General features: G+C 49.5%; 2 protein-coding genes across 4 annotated transcripts in view; one reads left to right on the forward strand and one right to left on the reverse strand.

Moving 5' to 3' along the window:
• Nucleotides 1-14,304, forward strand: part of LOC130109081 (SLIT-ROBO Rho GTPase-activating protein 1-like) — a 42,240-nt gene extending 27,936 nt beyond the window's left edge. Inside the window, exons 11-24 of one of the 3 annotated variants that reach the window (XM_056275811.1) lie at nt 3,271-3,355; nt 4,697-4,724; nt 4,862-4,895; nt 5,027-5,087; nt 5,322-5,399; nt 5,482-5,616; nt 6,906-7,011; nt 10,049-10,273; nt 12,000-12,079; nt 12,459-12,650; nt 13,027-13,031; nt 13,130-13,230; nt 13,339-13,681; nt 13,861-14,304. In XM_056275811.1, the coding sequence (XP_056131786.1) occupies nt 3,271-3,355; nt 4,697-4,724; nt 4,862-4,895; nt 5,027-5,087; nt 5,322-5,399; nt 5,482-5,616; nt 6,906-7,011; nt 10,049-10,273; nt 12,000-12,079; nt 12,459-12,650; nt 13,027-13,031; nt 13,130-13,230; nt 13,339-13,681; nt 13,861-14,304 (1,917 nt within the window). Of the gene's footprint in view, nt 1-3,270; nt 3,356-4,696; nt 4,725-4,861; nt 4,896-5,026; nt 5,088-5,321; nt 5,400-5,481; nt 5,617-6,905; nt 7,012-10,048; nt 10,274-11,999; nt 12,080-12,458; nt 12,651-13,026; nt 13,032-13,098; nt 13,240-13,338; nt 13,682-13,860 lie in introns of all 3 variants that reach the window. The other 2 variants (XM_056275808.1, XM_056275809.1) reach the window with 2 other exon arrangements.
• A 3,851-nt stretch (nt 14,305-18,155) lies between these two features.
• kics2 (KICSTOR subunit 2) lies at nt 18,156-23,462 on the reverse strand. Its single transcript, XM_056277599.1, has 4 exons — nt 23,443-23,462; nt 22,882-23,172; nt 22,115-22,403; nt 18,156-19,793 (listed from the first exon to the last, which is right to left on the reverse strand). Exons 1-4 carry the CDS (start codon nt 23,453-23,455, stop codon nt 18,974-18,976), a joined length of 1,413 nt encoding a protein of 470 aa, XP_056133574.1. The 5' UTR covers nt 23,456-23,462; the 3' UTR covers nt 18,156-18,973.

Genomic DNA, 23,462 nt, shown 5'->3' on the forward strand with positions numbered 1-23,462 from the left:
TCCACACAGAGGATGACCCGGGACGACCCCCAAGGTTGGACTACCCTGGGACTCGAACCCAGGACCTTCTTGCTGTGAGGGGACCGCGCTAACCGCTGTGCCACTGTGCCGCCATTTTCACACAGTATATCCCCAAAATGCCAGACAAATTTCCCTTTACTCTTCAACCTTTCTTTTTGGACTTGAAATGAAGAAATTACTAGAAATAAAAAGAAGCTATGTTTGAATACTTGGATTAAATGCTTCAACAGAGCTTTTTTCGCCAATTATCTGCCTCATTTTTAATTCTTCTGTCATTTAACAATCAAACATGGACAATATAAAACCTACGGGCAAAAAGGATACGCACAAATCACACTGTAGAGAGAAGACTGAAACCACAGCACATCTGTGGCCTCTGTATAACAAGGTACTGTGTCTAAGCAAAACTAAATTATTGAAGATTCAAATAGTGTCCTGCTTCATCCTCCATAGCTGTATGAAAAGCTCGGAGAAGCCTTTACTGCTCTTTAGAGTAAATTGCAGCTCGTTCGTGTCACTACAATCGGCAAAATGTATCTACACAAAATTCATGAACTCTGTTTTGCTCCCAGGACTGCTGCATAATTTATTTTTATCGCAAAGTGCACACGCACAGCTACTTTGACAATTTATACTGCTCACCCAGCTCCGCTTCACAGACGACGAACTTGAGCATGGAAATACTGTGAGTCATGTGGGCTTAGAAAATCACTGTGACTTGTCCAAGTATATTGTTGTTTATTTTAAGATGTATTTACATGGGGGTTTTTTTATGTTCAATTAATCATGGAGAAAATATTTTTGAAAATACAAAATTACTCCAGGTGGCACGGTGGCACAGTGGTTAGCGCGATCATCTCACAGCAAGAAGGTCCTGGGTTTGAGCCCCGGGGTAGTCCAACCTTGGGGGTCGTCATCTGTGTGGAGTTTGCATGTTCTCCCCATGTCTGTGTGGGTTTCCTCCAGGTAGTCCGCTTTCCTCCCACAGTCCAAAGACATGTAGGTCAGGTGAATCGGCCGTACTAGATTGTCCCTAGGTATGAATGTGTGTGTGTGTGTGTGTGTGTATGTGTGTTTGTATGTGTATGTCGGCCCTGTGATGGCCTGGTGGCCTGTCCAGGGTGTCACCTCTCCTGCCACCCAGTGACTCTGGGATAGGCTCCAGCATCCCCGCGACCCTGAGATCAGGATAAGCGGTTCAGATAATGGATGGAATGGATGGAAAATTATTCCATTTTAAATTTTTCAGCCCTGGCAAATGTACTACTACTACTACTACTACTGCTACTTTCGGCTGCTCCCATTAGTGGTCGCCACAGTGGATCATCCGTTTCCATCTCTTCCTGTCCTCTGCATCTTCCTCTGTCACACCAGCCACCTGCATGTCCTCCCTCAACACATCCATAAACCTCCTCTTTGTTCTTCCTCGTTTCCTCTTGCCTGGCAGCTTTTTCAGCCCTGACAAATACTATTTACAAAATACTCAAAAGTAATTGAAAGAGGTAGTAAACACTAAAACGTGTGTTTTGGACTGTAAACTGAATAATATGACTGTACGGTGATGAAACACATCAGTGCTGGTTTGGTATATTGACATTTCTTACCAAATTTATAAAAATCAGTAGTCATGGGTTAAAAATGGCTCAGCATGCCATCTACAGTTTTAAATCAGCCCTGATCCGTGCATGACGTAGAGTCAACTGATTGGGACTTATCTACGTAATGAATTTTTAAATAAAAAGAATGTTAACGCCCTCTAATCAAAGGGGGCTGACCCAGCCCCACCCTTCAGCGTGAGTCTGTGAAACCGCTCATTCTCAAATACATGCTGATCGAGACTCGTCATTCACAGCAGTTTACTCGCTAACTTTACACCTTTATTGCATTTTCTACCGCCCTTCTGATTGTCGTATCAATTTACAGTTAGTTACAGTTATGTTATTTCATCACTTTCAATTTTGGCGCAATGGTTTGCAATGGCCCATCACTGACTGAGTGCCCACCCAGGACCTTCTCACAGCAAGAAGGTTCTGGGTTCAAACCCCAGGGTAGTCCAACCTTGAAGGTTGTCCCGGGTCGTCCTCTGTGTGGAGTCTGCATGTTCTCCCCGTGTCTGTGTGGGTTTCCTCCGGGTGCTCCGGTTTCCTCCCATAGTCGAAAGACATGTAGGTCAGGTGACTCAGCCATACTAAATTGTCCCAAGGTGAAAATGTGTGTGTGTGTGTGTGTGTGTGTGGGTGGGTGGGTGGGCGTGGGCCCTGTGATGGCCTGGCAGCCTGTCCAGGGTGTCTCCCTGCCTGCTGCCCAAGGACTGCTGGGATAGGCTCCAGCATACCCGCGACCCTGAGAGCAGGATAAGTGGTTTGGATAATGGGTGGATGGATGGTTCGGAGTTGTGCTTTTGACAGCTGTAGAAGCACCGCTGGACAACTGGGTCACCTGGCTACAATCACTGCTGCCATGATCACTGGAAAGTCTGGGCCTCAGTTACCACCAACCCTCTGAAGAGGCTAATCATCTTCACCATAACTGTGTGTGGCTATTAGCACTGGTGTTTTGCAATGAGGCTCATTTGCATAGAAAGAGGCCAATTTTGCACCAAATGTGTGCATATTACCTAATGTAAATATGTGCAAATAGCACCGGGGCGTGAGACGCTATTTGCTTGGCAGCGCAGTTAGGGGTGTCTTTCACCCTTTGTGGGTGCTTTAAGAATTACGCGGTTTCTTTTTGTTTTATTTGTGCAGGTTTAGCGGCCGCCAAAGCCGCACAATCCTTTTGTGAATTCGCCTGTCAGTACAGAGTGACTCTTGGAAAAATGAGAGACATCCACAGATAGAAACAGAGGAAAGAGGAAGGGGCGTTAACAGATAGAATAGGTATACTTACAGTTAAATTAAGTTCTCTTTCAAGTCAAACATCCCAAGATACGAGTGGAAGGTATTATTCTTGTAACTGCATTTATAACTTTTTTTCTTACTCGAAGGTAGTTTAACCATGTCATGTGATATGCTGCCTCAGCACACTTTAACAACAAATATCACTGGGACCACTAAAGGAAATTGCAGATGAACATTTAATGTCCAGGAATTCACCAGGATATCCAGGATTATCCAGGATAGTCAGCGGTAGTGCCTATACTACCATTGACCTTCCCTGTAACAAATCGGCCACAGTTCCGAACATTAACCATACACGGTCCAGCTATATACTCGGTTTTGACCCAGTCTTGTTTTTATTCTTCTGCAGAAGTTCCGTGAGTATCTGGAGGGCAGTAACCTCATCTCTAAACTCCAGGCCAAGCAAGACATACTGAAGAAAGCCATAGCAGAAGGTATGAGACATTTTTCTCTCCCTCTCACTCTCTCGTGATCAGCCAAAACATTAAAACCACTGACAGGTAAGTGAATAACATTGATTATCTCATCACAGTGGCACCTGTCAAGGGGTGGGATATATTAGGCAGCAAGGGAACAATAGTTCTTGAAGTTGATGTATTGGAAGCAGGAAAAATAGGCAAGCATAAGGATCTGAGAGACTCTAACAACGGCCAAATTGTGATGGCTAGACGACTGGGTTAGAACATATCCAAAACGACAGGTCTTGTGGGGTGTTCCCGGTATGCAGTGGTCAGTACCTACCAAAAGTGGTTCAAGGAAGGACAACCAGTGAGCCGGTCATGGGCGTCCAAGTCTCACTGACACACACAGAGAGTGAAGGCTAGCCCGTCTGGTGTGATTCCACAGAAGAGCTAATGTAGATCAAATTACTGAAAAAGTTCATGCTGGCTATGATAGACAGGTGTCAGAACACAGTGCATCACAACTTGCTGTGAGCAGCAGACCAGTCAGAGTGTCCATGATGACCCCTGTCCACCACTGAAAGTGCCTACAAATGGGCACTTGAGCATCACAACTGGACCATGGAGCAGTGGAAGAAGGTGGCCTGGTCTGATGAATCACGTTTTCTTTTATATCATGTGGAAGGCCAGGTGGATGTGCGCTGTTTACCTGGGGAAGAGATGGCACCAGAATGCACTGTGGGAAGAAGACAAGCCAGTGGAGGCAGTGTAATGCTCTGGGCAATGTTCTGCTGGGTCCTGCTGCTGGGTACTTGGGTCCTGGTAGTCATCTGGATATTACTATTACATGTACCACCTACCTAAACATTGTTGCAGACCAGGTACACCCCTTCATGGTAAGAGTATTCCCTGATGTCTTTCAGCAGGATAATGTGCCCTGCCACACTGCAAAAATAGTTCAAGAATGGTTTGAGGAACATGACAAAGAGGTCAAGGTGTTGCCTTGGTCTCCAAATTCCCCAGATCTCAATCCAATCCAGCATCCCTGGGATGTGGTGGAAAAACAAGCCCGATCCACAGAGGCCCCACCTCACAACTTACAGGACTTAAAGGATCTACTGCTAATGTCTTGGTGCCAGATACCAGTGGACACCTTCAGAGGTCTTGTGGAGTCCACGCCTTGACGGGTCAGAGCTGTCTTGGCGGCACGAGGGAGACCTACACAATATTACGCAGGTGGTTTTAATGTTTTGGCGGATCGGTGTATAGCTGTACTTTCTCCTTCTCTTATGTGTATAGTGCAGGTAGTAGTATATTCCGGACTCTACCCACTGCTGTCAGCCTCTCTGAAATAAATTCTGTCTGTGTCTACAGGGTACAAGGCTGACATGCTAACTACCAGGTGAGATATTTAGCGTCCATTTTGGATGCAAGGTATTTTTCTCTGTAGTTTTTCTTCCCTCCACCTACTGTATATTTAAATCCTGGATTGCACGTGTATGAGAAACTTCTCTCTTTTCCGTTTCACTCTCATTACAGCCGTGGGCGGAAGAACTCCCATAGCAAGCACCAGGTAGCTGATTTTTGACATTTTTTGCATTATCAGCCTTCAGTTTTGCACACATTTGTGTGTGGCCTGCTGGCGTGTGTGAACACTGGTAATAGCTGACGAACAATTTCTGTATCTCCCGGCAATGTCTGCAGGACTCAACTAAAGCCATACCTTTGCTTGTGGAGAGCTGTATTCGCTACATTAACCTGCATGGTGAGTTCAGCTTGCTGGCTGTCACTGGACATCCCTTGGTTGGCAGTGATTGATATCATTTGTTGACTGTTTGTGTAGTCTTGTGTATCGCTAGAGTCAGATTTTAGCGATTGAATTTCAAAAGCGTAATTCAGCCACCCAAACAAAAGCATCTTTTTCGGCACATCATATGTAATCATGCAACTTTATGTCCCCCGCAACACACACACACACACATACATCCATACACAACAGGTCTCCAGCATCAAGGCATATTCCGGGTGTCGGGGTCACAAGTGGAGGTCAACGACATCAAGAACTCCTTTGAGAGAGGTAAGAGGTCAACCGGAATCACCCAAAGGTCCTGTTGACAGGCCTACGTTGGGGTAATTGACTTTGTTGGACTCTTCTGTAGGTAATGATCCGCTTATTGATGAGGAGAGCAACCACGACATCAACTCAGTGGCTGGAGTGTTGAAGCTCTACTTCAGGGGGTTGGAAAACCCCCTGTTCCCCAGGGATCGGTTTAATGACCTCCTATCCTGCGTCCGTGAGTAACACTTCCTCTTTTTGGGTTGAACGGTGGCCCAGTAGTTAGCGCTGTCGCCTCACAGCAAGGAGGTCCTGGGTTCGAACCCCGGGGTTGTCCAACCTTGGAGGGGGGGGGTCACCCCAGGTCGTCCTCTGTGTGGAGTTTGCATGTTCTCCCCATGTCTACAGTGGGTTTTCTCCGGGTGCTCTGGTTTCCCTCACCATCAAAAAGAAACATGCATGTTTGGGTTAATACTCCTGTCTGTGCCCCTGACCGAGGCATGGCAAGACGAACTGGAGTTGGTCCCCGGAGGCTGCATGGCGGCTGCCCGCTGCTCCCAGCTACACACGTCACAGCTAGGATGGGTTAATTTGCAGTAACTGAATTTCCCCAAGGGGATTAGTAAAGTCAATTTAAGATAAGATCATATCAGATCAGATATGATGCATTTTGCACATCCTTGTAGGGAAATTGTGCAGCAGCAGCAAGCAGACACAAAAAGACAAGGACAACTAATGCAGTGCACAACAACAGCACAAATCCTGCAGAAGCTATACATAGTACCAAGGGATTTGCTGTTACTGGGTAGAAAAGTCGTGGAAGGGAGCCATGTTTGTTTGTGGTATTGCGCGCACGTGTGTCTGTGTGTGTGTTTGTGTGTATATGAATAGGGGACAGTTTTAGGACATATTCAACATATCTTAAAGACTTACAGAACTGTTCTGGGAAGGTCGCCAAGCTGTCACTAACTTGATTGCCGGACATTTTTTGCAGCGGTGAAATGCAGAAGAGTGACTAAAAGCGACCTCATCGCCGGCCTGACACACAAATTAAACACAATTTAAACTAAATCATGACGAATAATTTACAACGCACATCAGCTGTACATAGAAAAAATATTTGCTGTGATATCTGCATTTACACATATGAACTACCTAGCTGGCGAGATAAAAAATGAATCTGATGGCTCCATTCATCTGACCCCCCCCCCCTGCACACACTCCTTTTTCACTCTCCAGTTTCTGTCTTTGTTTCCCTTCAGCATCTCCGTGTTTCTGAAACACACAGTCGTATGCTCGCTCGCTCCTCGCTGGAGGAGAAGGGTGCCAGCCTTTTCTTTTTGTCTACCATGCAGGCTGGTGTTTCAGGACCTGCCTGTGTTACAGATACCTTGCGATACCTCGGGGAGCGATAACAGCTTGGGCGTGTTGTGTGTGTGTGTGTGTGTGTGTGTGTGTGTGTGTGTGTGTGTGTGTGTGTGTGTGTGTGTGTGTGTGTGTGTGTGTGTGTGTGATGTCTTCCTGCAGGTATAGAGAACCTGTATGACAGAGCGCAGTGCGTCCGAAAGATTCTGCTGGGTGTCCCGCGGGCGACGCTGGTGGTGATGCGTTATCTGTTTGCCTTCCTCAACCAGTGAGTGCCCACTTACACACGAATGGCAGACTGCGGCCTGGTAGCACCAAAAATCCCCTCACGAGCCTGCTCAGTGCCATTCACGGTCCAAAATCCTTCCATTTTCCCTGGGTCCACTCGAACACACACACACACACACACACACACACACACACACTTTAAAGCCGAGGATTGGTAGGAGAGCCCAAGTAATCTGAGCGTGCGAGAAGTGCCCGCTTTTAAAGATTGATGGTGGAGAAGCAGAGCTGTTTTCATCTCCACAGCCTCTCAAATAAATATAGAATATGAGGGGAGGGGGAGCAAGGAGACAAAAAAAACACTGCAGGTGTGAGATACTGGCAAACTGTATTTGCTATTATAAGCAGTGTCATTAAAGCTGAAATCTGTAATTTCCTCAATCTGTTCCTCCCTCTCGCTGTGAGAACTACAAACAAGCAGCTCACTAGTAAACAGTTCCCATCCTTGTAAAAATGGAATCTTGCATCCGGGTGACGTAGTGGTCTATTCCATTGCCTACCAACACAGGGATTGCCGGTTTGAATCCCTGTGTTACCTCCAGCTTGATCGGGCATCCCTACAGACACAATTTGCCGTGTCTGCGGGTGGGAAGCCGGATGTGGGTACGTGTTCTGCTCGCTGGAGTAGCACCTCCTCTGGTCGGTCGGGGCACCTGTTCAGAGGGGAGGGGGAACTGGGGGGGGGGGAATAGCGTGATCCTCCCATGCGCTACATCCCCCTGGTGAAACTCCTCACTGTCAGGTAAAAAGAAGCAGCTGGTGACTCCACATGTATCAGAGGAGGCATGTGGTAGTCTGCAGCCCTCCCCAGATCAGCAGAGGGGGTGGAGCAGTGACCCCGATGGCTCAGAAGAGTGGGGTAACTGGCCAGATACAATTGGGGAGAAAAAGGGGGGAAAACAGCCATCCTGCGTCCGGGTGGCATAGCGGTCTATCCCTTTGTCTACCAACAGGGGGATTGCCGGTTCAAATCCCCATGTTACCTCTGGCGCCTGTTCGGAGAGGGGGAACTGGGGGAATAGCATGAGCCTCCCACGCACTACATCCCCCTGGCGAAACTCCTCACTGTCAGGTGAAAAGTTGCGGTTGGCGACTCCACATGTATCGGAGGAGGCATGTGGTAGTCTGCAGCCCTCCCCCGACCAGCAGAAAGGGTGGAGCAGCAACTGGGACGGCTCGGGAGATTGGAGTAATTGGCCAAGTACAATTGGGGAGAAAACGGGGGGAAACTTTTTTTTATTTCCGGTTGCTAATCCAAACTCCAGGAAATTTGGGATCAGTAGTGCACTTAGTTATTTATCTTTTAGTTATTTACTGATTTATATTCTTGCAAAGTAACTGAGCAAAAAAAAGAGGCATCCTCTGCCCAAAGCTAACACAGACATTCTGATGTATCACAAATTGCATCAAACTACAGGGGCACACTGTTGTACTGAGTGGATGTATATTTTTCCACCTTCGTTATAACCAAGGGCTTTCCTTCAGACAGGAAGTACCAAGTTCTGTGTGTACTTGTGTCACTTGATAATTATTCCCTGGAGGATTCTTCTTGTTTCACCTGGTGAGATGATCACCCTTACTACTTTTGTTCATGTAAAGAACACCGGTCGATGTCCTAGGCCAAACCCGATGGTATATAATGTAAATTAATTTACATCCTTTCACATTGCTGTTGGAGCCTGCAGGCCCATCATACTACCGTGGATAAAATGGACGTAACCCTGTGAAAATAAACTACTACATCCCATGTATATTACCATTCACTGTGTAAAAACAACTACTCCATTACATTTCAGGAACCAGTCTACCAGAACTACTGTACGCTCCTGGTCTCCCTTTCATGCAATGCAAGATTAAAGCTGCTGAAAGTTTTACTCTACCAGTGCCGACTTGGAGAGTATATTTTGCTGTAGGACATTTTCTTCCACAACTGTAATATGAATTGTAGTATTGGTAGATAACCTGTCCAACAGAAGCATCGCCCATTGTTCCTCACTGACATGAGATTCTAGCCTGCTTCGATTACAGAAGATGGTTTTCGCTGTGGCACTGGGGTTATAGTTGTCTTTCCCACTGACCCTTCAGGGTTTTGGAGATATGCCACCAACATGCTCTTTGAGGCTGAGACTCAGTTTACCAGTCAGTCTTCGGTCCAGCCCTCACCTATGGTCATGAGCTTTGGGTAGTGACCGAAAGGGTGAGATCACGGATACAAGCGGCTGAAATGAGTTTCCTCTGTAAGGTGTCTGGGCTCAGCCTTAGAGATAGGGTGAGGAGCTCGGACTTCCGGAGGGAGCTCGGAGTAGAGCTGCTGCTCCTTTACGTAGAAAGGAGCCAGTTGAGGTGGTTTGGGCATCTGATTAGGATGCCTCCTGGGCGCCTTCCTTTGGAGGTTTTCCAGCCATGTCCAACTGGGAGGAGACCCCGGGGTAGACCCAGAACTTGCTGGAGGGACTACATGTCCAATCTGGTCTGGAAATGCCTTGGGATCCCTCAGGAGGACCTGGAGGGCGTTGCTGGGGAGAGGGATGTCTGGAGTGCTCTACTTAGCTTGCTGTCACTGCGACCCGACCCCGGAGAAGTAGCTGATGATGAGATGAGATGCTCTTTGAGGCATGGTTCTTCTTCTTCTCTACTTTACTGGGCACAGTGGCCCAGTGGTTAGCACTGTTGCTTCACAGCAAGAAGGTCCTGGGTTCGAACCCCAGACCATCCCAGGTTCTTTCTGTGTGGAGTTTGCATGTTCGCCCCGTGTCCACGTGGGTTTTTTCCGGGTGCTCCGGTTTCCTCCCACCATCAAAAAGACATGCATGTTAGGGTTAATACTCCTGTCTGTGCCCCTGAGCAAGGCAACGGAAAGAGGAACTGGAGTTGATCCCCGGGCGCTGCAGCTGCCCACTGCTCCTATAAAATAGGATGGTTAAATGCAGAAGACAAATTCAGTGTAACTGAACAACTGTACAATGACAAAAATAAAGTGGCTTTCTTCTTCCCTTATATTCTTTGCCCCTCCTGTGCAGCCTATCCCAGTACAGCGATGAAAACATGATGGATGCCGGGAACCTCGCCATCGTGTTCGGCCCCACCTTGCTGCCCACGCCGGACACGCTGGACCAGGTTGCTTGTCAGGCCCACGTTAATGAGATCATCAAAACCGTCATCCTCCATCACGACAACATCTTCCCAGACACCAAGGAGCTGCCCGGGCCCGTCTATGAGAAGTGCATGACTGGAGACCAGTACTGGTGAGACCCACAGCTCAGGAAGGGAAAATATTGGCTCTTTAAACCATTTCTGGATATTGTGTTGTCACACGGTTCCAGTCTGAAAAACCTTGAAATTCATAGACTCCTTCTGGAAAACGCATGGAAAAGGATCAAATTGATCAAAAGTCCCAGAAATAACATTGGGGTCATAGAAAATTGTAAAGTTAGGTTATAAAATAGTATTTTTGCCTGCTGACATGGCATATTTTCAGTGTCACCTTTAGCTGAGCTCACATGTTAGTCCTATTTGTAGCTGCTGAGATTGAACATCAGTGTGTGAAGTTTGGGCTGTCCAAGTTGGAGAGTACTGCTGGCGTTGTGTGTGGCTGCCGCTTCTCCCTCTCATAGCCCCCCTTCCCATCCACCCCTGTATGTCTGTGTTATGTTCATCTGTCGTCTTTTTTCACTCCATTTATTGTAAAGCGACTTTGAGTACTAGAAAAGCGCTATATAAGATTGATTTATCATTAAATGAACTGTGTGACTTCTTGTTGCTGGTCACCGAACATAATAATAATAATAGAGACTGTTTTTTGAAATTCCCCTCAGATGGGGCATCCAGGTAGCATGGCAGTCTATTCCGTCTCCTACCAACACAAGGGTCGGTGGTTCGAATCCCCGTGTTACCTCCAGCTTGGTCGGGCGTCCCTAAAGACACAATTGGCCATGTCTGCGGGTGGGGAGTCGGATGTGGATATGTGTCCTGGTCGCTGCACTAGCACCTCCTCTGGTCGGTTGGGGCGCCTGTTCGAGGGGGGAGGGGTAACTGGGGGGAATAGCGTGATCCTCCCATGTGCTACGTCTCCCTGGTGAAACTCCTCACTGTCAGGTGAGAAGAAGTAGCTGGCGACTCCACATGTATGGGAGGAGGCATGTGGTAGTCTGCAGCAGAGGAGGTGGAGCAGAGACTGGGACGGCTCGGAAGAATGGGGTAATTAGCCGGGTACAATTGAGGAGAGAAAAAAAGGGGGGGGTTTCTCTCAAATGGGTGTTGTGGTACGCTACAGTGCTGAACATCATGACACTGAACGCACCCCAAGTTCAACGTCTTCACGTCCCAAGTTGGTGAGAAATAATTAAATACAGCATTACAAATGGAGATATTTTGGTAAAACTTGGTGATCAAATGATCATTTGAGGAATGGTTGGTGTGTGTGTGTGTGTGTGTGTGTGTGTGTGTGTGTGTGTGTGTGTGTGTGTGTGTGTGTGTGTGTGTGTGTGTGTGAGTCCTGTCTCCGATCTGGTGGGTTTGTGATGTGAGGCTTCTTACTGACGGTTAGTACTGAATAATATGACCTTCAGTTAGCAGCGACTGTAATAACCGAGCACAAGTCTTGGAAACTGTCCTCTGACAAGTCTCTGAAAGTGATCTCCTAAAGGAAGTGGGAACCCTGTTGCACAAAAGTGGAGTCCACACACGTGTCTGACGAAGAGCAAAATGTCGATCTCCCCCTGAAACACAGTGGGAGCACAAGTGATGCTCCGTCCGTCCTGCCCCTTTATTGTTAGTGTGGATGTGCTCTACATTCTCTTAACCCCATCACACACCTCCATAAAGATGACAAGCCTCGCCTTTAACTCTGTCCTCCTCCCGTGTCCCCCATGTTCCGTATTAAAGGAGGCCACTGGTGAGTGTGTCTGTGTAGTGCTGACTGCAGCAGTTTTTTAATTTGGCTCTCTCTCTCTCTCACCCCCCCCCCCACAGCGAGAGTCCGTTCAGCGAGCCGGGTGCCCTGGAGGAGGCGGAGCCTGACGGCGGCACCGAGACCCAAACCAGCGAGGAGGGTACGTGCGACCCTTGACCTTCTCACAATCGTCCAGCGGGCTTCCCACACTCTTTTTTTCCCCCACCTCAGTCTCCAATTGAAAGTGGCTGCCATGGCAACAGCAGCCATGGAAACCAACCTCCCCACCCTCCCACCTTTCACTCTATCTGTGGGGCAGTTGGGCTTTGTGGATATACTGAGATGGGTATCCCACCCATCTCAGGAAAGATATGTCTTTTTTCTCTTAACATTCACATGCCCTTTTCTCCCTCGTTAAACCTGGGACAGACAATGCCGCCGAGACGGCTGATTGACAGGTCCATCTTCACCTCCGTTTTCACGTCCCCACTCTTGTCTCTATCTCCTCTCCCCTCTCGTTTTTCTCTCTCGCTTCCCAGAGGGGGAGGCAATGGAGGCCGTGGCGAGGTTCGACTACGTGGGTCGATCGGGCCGGGAGCTCTCCTTCAAGAAGGGTGCGTCCCTGCAGCTCTTCCAGCGGGCGTCACATGACTGGTGGGAGGGGCGTCACAACGGCACCCACGGCTTGGTGCCACACCAGTATATCGTGCTGAAGGACAGGCGAGTGCACGGTCGCACATGCTTTTTACATCCACTGACACACACACACACACACACACACACACTGTCTCTCTCATCCCCACTGTGTTCATTAAGCTGTAATTCTAATTTCAGGGGTGCTATTCACAGTCAGTACACACATAACAACGATACTGTTTTGTGAGTCGGGGGATGTGTAGTAAAGTGTACTGCTGACTTAGAAACAGCCGTCATTAAGCCTGTGAATCTGCCAATGAGCTCCTTCGAGTCATTGACCGGCTGCAGGGTGGAATTGGTTCCAACTGGATTACACACCACGTTGACTCGCGGACGTAATGATGGATGGGGTCCTCTAACCACTTGCTATTGATTAGTCAATTGATCAGCTGGTCTGATTAGTATGTTCAGCACTCGTGCTTCCTGCGGCAGTGTCCGTCCGCGTTGCTTCCACTGACTAAGAGGCCGTGTTTGCTGTCGCAGGGCTGACGCCATGTCGGACACGTTGAGCCAGAAGGCAGACAGCGACGGAGGGAGCAGCAGCACAGAGGACAAGTGGTCCAGAAGTGAACTGAGCTCCCCTACAGACATCAGACCGCCAGAGACCTACAACAGGTCCGTCATGTAAGACCCAGTTCATCATCAGGACAGTTTACATCCCGCTCGTGGTAGTGCTCATGCCGACCTCGACCTAACGTTGTTCTTGCCTTCTTTCGATGACAGCCACCGGCGGAAACGAACGGACGGCTTGTTCCGCCGTCCACTCGGCCGCTCCAACGACAACCACTGCCACGGGAATGGGGGCGTGCTGGAGAGGAGCTCGCCGCCCGTCACCGGTCACTTTAGCCCCCGTGAGCTGCTGCTGGGACGGGGCCAGGGCCTAACCCCGCCCCTTGACAGCCCGGAGCGCCGACGCCGCTCCGCTGCTGCGGTGACCATGACGGTTAGCCGACACGATTCGCTGCGGAGGCCCGAGGACACGCCCATCCGCCGCTCCAGTAGCGGTCAACATGGCTTTGCCGACCCCCATCGTTCCAGAGCGCTGGACCCCGACACACTAGTGCAGGTGCCCACACATGCAGACACATACACATGCATATACACACAGATGGAACGACAACTTCCACCTGTAGCGTCTGCAGATACAACAGAAGCTTCATCTTGTCTTTCCCACATTGCTCTCTCTCTCTTTCCTCTGTTTCATTTCTCTTTTCCTTTCCTCCCTCCTTTCCTTTGTCTGTGCAGGACATAGAGGAGACGGTGACGGTTGCTCTCGGAGAGCTGCGGCAGCTGGAGCGGCAGGGCTGCAGACCAGCGCCGGACGTGGTGCTGGACACTCTGGAGCAGGTGAAGAACGGCCCGGTCACCACATGCTCTTCCGAGTCGCCCAGCCCCCACAGCACCCCCAGCACGCCAGGCACGCCCGGCACTCCGGGGACCCCGGGCACACCCGGCACCCCTAGTCCCCTCAGCCCCCTGAGCCCGATCAGCCCCCTTCCCGGACCCCCTCCCGGACCGCCAAGGCCAGCCAACCCTTCCCCAGACACCTTGGGTTCCTTTAAGCCTGTTGCGGCCGCCCGTATGGGAGCCCCTTTACGCCCCCCTGCACTGAGGCCTAAACCCATGGTCCCGCCGAAGAGCAGCACCCCCCCGCTGCCTCCACCACTGGACAAATCTTGCACCATGTGAGCCAAACTGGGCTGAAATCGGGCCAACCTGGGCCAAAAATGGGCCAGAAGAGGAGATCAGGGTACTGCTTACTGTTTATAATCAATATGAGGGTAGAAAACGGTAGGTAGGGCAGACAAAAAAGGGTTTTAACTTGTAGTAATAAAATATAATATATGACATGAACAATGATATGATATGCCATGATATTTATGTGTCGTCAGATTGGTGTGTACTCTCTTGGTGTGTAGGAGTTTACTTTCTCCATGTATTGATGCATTTATCAACGACTAGCTAGAACTGCTGGCGAGAGGGAAGGGGTACGGCGAAGAGGCAGGGCAGAGGTGGGGCCCCGCCTCGTACGAGATGCGGTCAGATACATGGGGGAGTGTAGTCCGGGCTCCGGTGAAATGTAGTTTCAGTGATGTGAACGTTGGCTGTGCCGTCATGAAGATAGGCCTACATTAGCTGAGGCGCCTAACGCGAGGGGCTGCTGTGTTGTTAAAAGTAAGTATGACAGGGTGCTGTATTTGTAACGAGGGATCTGATTGGTCAGAAATAAGGAGGATGCTGCAGAGTGAAGATGCCCGATGAGGAGGCAGATAGGGTTCACATTTTATTAGGGTGGCGGATTTTCTTTTGATTTATTTAATTATTTATTCTATTTCACTTGGTTCAGCTGCTAAGCTCACTACACCTCACACCACGCCTTTTGAGGTCGTCAGTGGCAAAAAAAATAAATAAGATAAAATAAAAATAAACTCAGTTATTTAACAGATGTTTAGCTATTTTAATGAATGTTACCAGTATTTAACGACTGTTCGGCCATCTATTGAATGTTCGGTGAGCTCTTGTGTCGCTGGTGACGTCAACACTCACTCCACACGACAGCCTTCTGGTGTTCTGTCAGACCGGACCAGAGGGTCAGACGGGGTGTTGCTTTGTCGTGCTGGAGGGGAGAAGGAGCTTGGACCTTTTCAGGAATGGGGTGTGCGTATGATTTCTTTTACATAAGTGTGAGCTTGTGTGTGTGTGTGTGTGTGTGTGTGTGTGTGTGTGCGCGCGCGCATGTGTCTGTGTGTATGTGAGCATGTGTGCATGTGTGCGTGTGTATGCGTGTGTATGTGTGTGTGTTAGCATGTGTGCATGTGGTATGTGCGTGTGTGCATGTGTGCTGTATGCGTCCGTGTGCGTGCGCGCGTGTGTGCTGTATGCGTGTGTGTGCGCATGTATGCGTGTGTGTGTGTTAGCATGTGTGCATGTGTGCTGTATGCGTCCGTGTGCGTGCGCACGCGCGCGTGTGCTGTATGCGTGTGTGTGCGCATGTATGCGTGTGTGTGTGTGTTAGCATGTGTGCATGTGTGCTGTATGCGTCCGTGTGCGTGCGCACGCGCGCGTGTGCTGTATGCGTGTGCGTGCGTGTGTGCTGTATGTGTGCGCGCGTGTGTGCTGTATGCTATGTGTGCCCTGCCTGCCTGCCTGCCCCCGTTCTGTTCTCTACGTGCAGAACCACTAGAGTAGATAGATAGATTATTCATGCCTGCCTTGAGTCCCAGATTACGTGCGAGCTGGGAGAGCGTGCGGTCTCGCCTGCAAGGTCGCGTGTAGACGCCGTCGATGTAAACTGCATGCCACTTAGTCGCGTGTGTGTGTGTGTGTGTGTGTGTGTGTGTGTGTGTGTACGCGTGTGTGTAAATGCCTGGTCGTTACACTGAAGTCACTAGTTAACCTTAAAGCCACAGTAAGCTAACAGGGGGGCTCTGTGTCGACACGCCCAAACAAACAAACACTTGAACAGCACACTGAATGTGGCCTCCATCCGGGCCAGTAACTTGACGTGAGCGTGATGAGCGATGGGATGAGTTGCTGAGATGGGCTACGGATGCGCATGTGTGTGTGTGTACATGTGAAAGTGCCTTTTTTTTTTAAACCTTGTCTTTTTTGGGGGGGAAGTTGTGAATCCACTCACGCATGTCCTGAACGAAGAGCAGCAGCACTCCGAACGAAATAATCCAGTGTTTTAGTAGATTACTGAATAATAAATTCTAGCGTTAACCCATTGTGACATTGCACTTTGATGTATAGGATTGTGTACTTGGCATGTAGCATCACACGTTGGTGCATTTCGGCTAAAAAGGGGAGGTTTCTCTGAATGTGTTTGATAATAAAGGAAATGGTTTTGTCCGTTAGTGTTGCTGTATTTGAAAAACTGAGCTTCCGGAAAAACGAGCTCGTATAGCCAAAATGGATTGTATCGGTGTCGTCTTTATATTATCAACAAACCTGAATAAATTAGCATTCAAGGATTCATCGATTGATCGAGCCTTTCTTCCCCTCCGCTGAGTGTGTGTGTCGAATTCTTTGTGATAGCCCGGCGTTACTGAACTACACTGAACATATCATGACAGGGCAGACTCGTCACACCATTCACACACCTGGGAGAAGAGACAGGAAACCCATGGAGGCCCCTACAGGCACGGAGGCCCCCATGAGCACGACGACAGAGGCCCCCACAGGTACGGAAACCCCCAAGAGCATGACAACAGAGGCCGCCGCAGGCACGGAGGCCCCCACGAGCACGACGACAGAGGCCCCCACAGGCACGGAACCCCCCCCCCCCCCACGAGCACGATGACAGAAGCCCCTGCAGGCATGGAGGCCCCCACGAGCACGACGATAGAGGCCCCCACAGGTACGGAAACCCCCACGAGCACAGAGGCCCCCACAGGCACAGAGGCCCCCACGAGCACAGAGGCCCCCACGAGCACGATGACAGAGGCTCCTACAGGCACGGAGGCCCCCACGAGTACAATGACGACGGAGGCCCCAATGAGCACCACAATGACAGAGGCCCCCACCAATACCGTAACGAAGACCCCAACAAGCACCACGACGATGGCCGTGATGTACGCCACCACCACGACAGGCACCACGATGACCGCATGTACAGATAGGGAAAAAAATTAAGTAAAACTCCAACTGTTAATCTTGTCTCAATTCACATGTCTGCGTGGGTTCCTCCCACAGTCCAAAGACATATAGGTCAGGTGAATCGGCCGTACTAAATTGTCCCTAGGTGTGAATGTGTGCGCGTGTGTGTGTGTGTGTGTGTGTGTGTGTGGGCCCTGTGTGATGGCCTGGCAGCCCGTCCAGCGGTTTGGATAATGGACGGATGTTTTTTCCCCATTTTTCTCCCCACTTGTACTTGGCCTATCACTTTATTTTCTGAGCCGTCCCAGTTGGTGCTCCACCCCCTCTACTGACCCGGGGAGGGCTGCAGACTACCACATGCCTCCTCCAATACATGCGGAGTCACCAGCCGCTTCTTTTCACCCGACTGAGGAGTTTCACCAGGGGGACGTAGCGTATGGGAGGAGCACGCTATTCCCCCCAGTTCCCCCTCCTCCCCCCGAACAAGACTGTCCTCCACCAAAAAATGACCCCGTCGGTTGTTTGGACAAGCAGATTATGACCTATAGTGAGGTTTTAAGCTACTTCCTCTCGGTCCTCCATAATTATAACACGTTACTTCCCCTGTAACAATAAGCATATCCTTCCATAAGATATCGTGAGAAGGAATATTAATAAAAGCAAAGTTTAACATCACATAGCGGTTTAATGTGCACGCTAGCTGACTTGCTAACTTTTGGCTAACGTAAAGTTAGCTCTTATAACGTTATTCATAGGTAAACATACTGCCAGTAGCAATCTTAGTTACTATACTAGACGGAGAAACAACACAAAAAACAGACTACATATTCTATTGTTCTCACATTGTTTTAAAAACCCACAATGCACTGAGGCGAAACGTATCTGTGGCATATCTCCTGTCGCCAGTAGGGGCGCTGATTTAGGAAATGCTCCTGTGGGTTGTATTAGAGGACAAACGACCTATGCGGTCGTATGGGTTGGAGGACTTGTTGCCCCGAACAGGCGCCCCGATTGACCAGAGGAGGCGCTAGTGTAGCGACCAGGACATACATACCCACATCCGTCTTCCCACCTGCAGACACAGCCAATTGTGTCTGTAGGGATGCCCGACCAAGCCAGAGGCAACACGGGGATTCGAACCAGCGATCCCCGTGCTGGTAGGCAACGGAATAAATCACTACGCCGCCCCTATGTGTCAAAGACTCGCCCCCGGGAAGTGTATATACAATCATCTCAGAACTTTATTTTAGTTAAACGGTTACAAGCACTGCACAAAATAAAGGATCAGAAATAAAAACTGAAACACCAACTGTTAAAATGTGTGCAGGTCACTTAAAAAAAACAAAAACTTTATAAATTATCAGAACATATGTTCAGTACTAGCAGCACATCCCTGCCCGGGAGGGGAAATTGGCCATATTTGTGGTCTATGAATCTGAACACGTATAAGGATTTCATTTAGAGTATTTGTTGTGGGGGTTCGCGAGGGCAGACACTGCCAATGGGACGTGTCTCTTTGGTCTGGAACACGTTTTGCAGAACAAAAAGGCTTCAAAGTTGGACCACTGGCTAAAATCCTTAAAAATAAAACCGGAGTCTTGGACCATTCCAAAAGAAAAGATCAGAGAGTAAATTTAAATTTCTCTAAGAAAAATGTTAAGCACCAACAAACCACCCTTCATATCAGTCTCCACCTGTCAAGCTAGGGGAAGAGGTATATGTACATGTTCTATGTAAGTCAATCCCAGTCAACCTCAGGTCAGCCCTTGGATCCGGGTTTAAGGGTGCCAAAGGGTTTGGAGTTGCGCAGTGAACCCGAGATATCCTGCAGGAAGGAGGTGATGTTGGAATCTTTTTCGGACTTCCGCCCATCGAAGATGACCACCAGAGTGAAGTGGGGCTCGGGACGCGTCAGGTAGTAGGTGCTCTGGACCTTGTCATCGTAGAAGTGCACCACCTTATCTAGGGTGTTGAGCTCGGCGGCGCGGTCCCCCATCATCATGATAACATTGGGCCAGTGCGTGAGCGGCCGCTCTCCCGAGGGCAGGGAGACCACAGCAGGGAACTGCTCCACGCCCTTCGGCGCCTCACGGTACGACTGTGGGTGGTGGTAGCCGTGACCCTGGAAGCTGTCTGAGCCCCGGTTGTCGAACACCAGGGAGACGTTGTTGGCATCGTGCTTGCGGATGAAAGAGCTGATCTTCCCGTGGTAGTCGGGCGTGGTGCGGGCTGTGAGGGCTCTCATGTCAGCGGGCGCGGTCTGGCGGCTCAGGGCGTCATGGAAGTAGAAGCTGAACTTAGCCAGGAGTGCCGCCTGGAAGCGCTGCAGCCACAGGTAAAGGTGAGGCGGCTGCACGGCCTTCTGGGACTGGCCTCCAAAAAGGTGCTTGCGGGTCTCTTTTTGCCGTTGGAACAACTGGCCCCAGATGGTGAGCTTGGAGTTGGCACCATGCAAACTGAGCAGAGCAGCCAAGAAGCGCCACTCGGACACCTGGGCCTGGCAGCGCAGCAGCTGGGCCACCACATCCACCTCGGTCTGGAATCCCTCCTCCACGCGGCCCAGGATAGGGTGGTGAAACCTGGGAGAAGAAGCGGGTCGGGCGGTTAGTAGCACGTAATCAAATGAGCAGAAGCAAATAACTAATAATGAAGAGGAACTGTCCCAATCTGGTTTGGGAGATAGGTATCAGAGCTGATCATCTTACTTTGATTGAGCAACATCAGATATAAATTAAACCCAATCCAATTCTGATCCTATGTTGATCTTACTGCTCTGCTCTCTGGCCACGCCAGCTGTCACATGGGTGTCAAATGCCCAATCACACTCCGTGTAGGCATCATAAACTGATATTATCCAGACCTTACAGTACCGAGTGTTTTAAGAATTGTAAAAGTCAATAATAGGGCTGCAACTGACGATTACTTTGTTTTGATTAATCATCCATCCATCCATTATCCGAACCGCTTATCCTGCTCTCAGGGTCGCAGGGATGCCAGTCATTGGGTGACAAAGTGGTGTCTTACAACTGTTTACTTAGTCTGACCAATTTACATTTAATTTAGCAGACGCCATTATCCAGAGCGACGTATATCTGAGAGCCGCTACAACACAAGCAGGGATGCAGGCATGAGAGAACAACACGAGTCAGAGCCATAAAGCCAAGTTAGAGTCTGACAGGACGCAGGTGCCAAGAGGCAGTGCACAGAGGCCATGCATAGAGTGCATAGAATACATAGAAGCAGATTTTTATCTTTTCTTCAGTCCATCAAGTGCAGAGATATTCACGAAAGAGCTGGGTCTTTGTCTTTTCTTAAGATTGACAGGTAACTCGTTCCACCCCTGCAGAACTACAGAAGAGAAAAGAGAAGAGTCGAGCTTGATTAACTGACTAATCGTTTCAGCGCCAGTCAACAACAAGCAGCTAAAACATCATGGGACTGTTTTATGTTAAAAATTAAAGTAGCCCAACAGCCTCTATAATGTCTGCAGCGCTGGTGTTTAGTCTGGTGGTAATTACTGAGCTACTTTTTGGAGAGGGGGGACCCCCCCTTTTTCCCCAAATTGCACTTGGCCCACTCTTCCGAGTCGTCCCGGTCGCTGCTCCACCCCTTCCGCCGAGCCAGGGAGGGCTGCAGACTACCACATGCCTCCTCTGATGCATGTGAAGTCGCCAGCCGCTTCTTTTCACCTGACAGTGAGGAGTTTCGCCAGGGGATGTAGCTCGTGGGAGGATCACACTAGTCCCCCCAGTTCCCCCTCCCCCCCGAACAAGTGCCCCGACCGACCAGAGGCGGCGCTAGTGCAGCGACCAGGACACATACCCACATCCGGCTTCCCACCCGCAGACACAGCCAATTGTGTTTGTAGGGACGCCGACCAAGCCGGAGGTAACACGGGGATTCGAACCAGCGATCCTCGTGTGGGTAGGCAATGCTACCCGGACACCCTCACTGAGCTTCTTTTAACATGACTAAATACAATAATACACTTAAAAAAATGAATCATTTGAAGGAATAGAAGTCCAGTTGTTATTCTTTGTAGTCTTCTTTTCTTTTTGATCAGTGTGTTTATATTTGCATAAGCTCTTGTACATACTATTATACTTATTGGTTGATTACTTTATTTTGTAAAACATACAAATAAATGAAAACTGTTAATGGACAGTTGTGGCGCTATTTTTCTTCTTTACACGGAGCTATTAAAGTGTCAAGCATATCTTACTTAAACTGGAAAGTCCTACTAACTAATGTACTCAAAGTGTGTGCTGTGCAGCCATAATATGCAGGAAAATGTAAATATCGGATCGGGAATCGGGATTGGCGGATAAGGATTGTCAGCAAAAACGACTTGTTCGGGACACCCCTAATAATGACAGCAGTAGACCGTATTTACAGTGACCCGACACCAGCTATCCCACGCTGAGAATATATAAGCACTGGATATGACAAATGTTTGGCTGTTTGCCACGAAGCAGCAGGTCAGCCAAAAATCTGTGTCCTCTCTCCGTTTCTCAGGGGGAGACAGAAGGAGAGCATCACCTTCACCCCTCAGTGCACTGCCAGCTCAGCGCTGTATGGTGTGTCAGATCGTGACCCACTTCAATTCATATAGCAGCTCAACCATACAGCCTGTGTGCCTTTCTCTGAGCTGTAGACAGTTGTTTAGCAGATGTCTCTAAGGAAAATAGCAGTGCACTGCATTTGCTGAATTCTGCAAAAAATCTCCCTTCCTCAACGTCCCTGCCATCCTCAAATGTCTCTCCACTCCTTTCCAACTGCAGGATGAGAGCAGGAATGGAGTACTAACAATCTCTATCTTTCCCCATACGGTTCTCACCATTTTTCTTAATATGTCTTTCGAGTTCCAAGGTCAGACGTGAGCATAAACACACAAGCCCACCTCGAGCTGTACTTCTGCAGGACAGCCTCCAGGGTTGTGACCAGCTCATCCGAGTTGATGCTCTTCTGAGTGGCCAGTGAATGCATCTTCTCGTAGAGGTCAGCCATTTCCATGCGCGCCTGGGTGAAGTGGCAGAGCTGCTCCGACAGGTGCGACAGCAAGTCTTCCAGGTATGGGGCAGAGCCTGGCTGGACGTGGCGCCCCATAGTCACCACTTTTCGCAGCTCGTTGTACAAGGACGTATAGATGGTGCGGATCGAGTCTTTGCGGCTAAAGAAAGACTGGCCACCTGCAGGGAGAGGAAAAGGAAACTGAGCTGATGACAAAGTCAAGCATTCACCTCTGGTGTGCAATCTGGTGTGCAATCCAGCATCCCCGTGACCCTGAGAGCAGGATAAGCGGTTTGGATAATGGATGGGGACATTTTGACTTTAACTACAACGGTAGACTGCAACAGTTGCAGACATGATGTTTAACTGGACTTGTGTTGTTCTGGTGCCAGTCTTTACAGAAGCCTTGACCTCTACGGTCTTGAGCTGGACTCGCCACCCTTAAAGTCTTGGACTAGAGACTGGCATAAGTGGCCATGTGACGTCGTTGGTGGGAGATTATGGTACTCTCACTCACTCACTCTCTCTCTCTCTCTCTCTCTCTCTCTCTCTCTCTCTCTCTCTCTCTCTCTCTCTCTCTCTCTCTCTCTCTCTCTCTCTCACACACACACACACAAACATAGGAGTGTGTGTGACGGCCATCTATCTTAGCGTTACCCAGCTTCTGTCCGAGGAATGTCATGTTGTGGTAAGCCTTCTCAGCCGCGGCCAGGTGGGCCAGCGCTGCGAGCAGAGCCGTCCAGATGGCCCCGGCGCCCCGGCTGCTGCCGTCCTTCTCCTTCTCTACGTAGTCCTTGGCCCGGTCGAAGGAGAACATGCCGAGCTGTGTGAAGAAGCTCTCCAGGATGGCCCGCTCCCGAGGGACGGGCCGCAGCTCCTCCCCCCGCGGAACGTCCGTCATCATGACCAGAACCCGGGACGGGGGGCGTCCTGTCACTCCCAGCACAACTGGAGTCGGGGAGGACAGGGGAGGATGTCTTTTCAGAGGGACAAGTCAGTCAAACGGTAAACGGCATGGATGGCAAACGTTATCTGACGTCACTAGCATTAGCCAGGAAACGCCGCTTTTCCGCACCAGGTCGATCGTACGCACAACAATCACACATAACTTTAAAACTATACAAGCCATACATTTACGGACAACAACCTATAAGAGACATTTAAACAAATAATGCATTAAAAACAGTCTTGTAGCTAAGAAACAGCGGGCTGTCTCACCGCCAGACGCCATTGGTAAC

Source organism: Lampris incognitus, chromosome 3, assembly GCF_029633865.1.
Source record: "Lampris incognitus isolate fLamInc1 chromosome 3, fLamInc1.hap2, whole genome shotgun sequence".
Classification (NCBI taxonomy): Eukaryota; Metazoa; Chordata; class Actinopteri; order Lampriformes; family Lampridae; genus Lampris; species Lampris incognitus.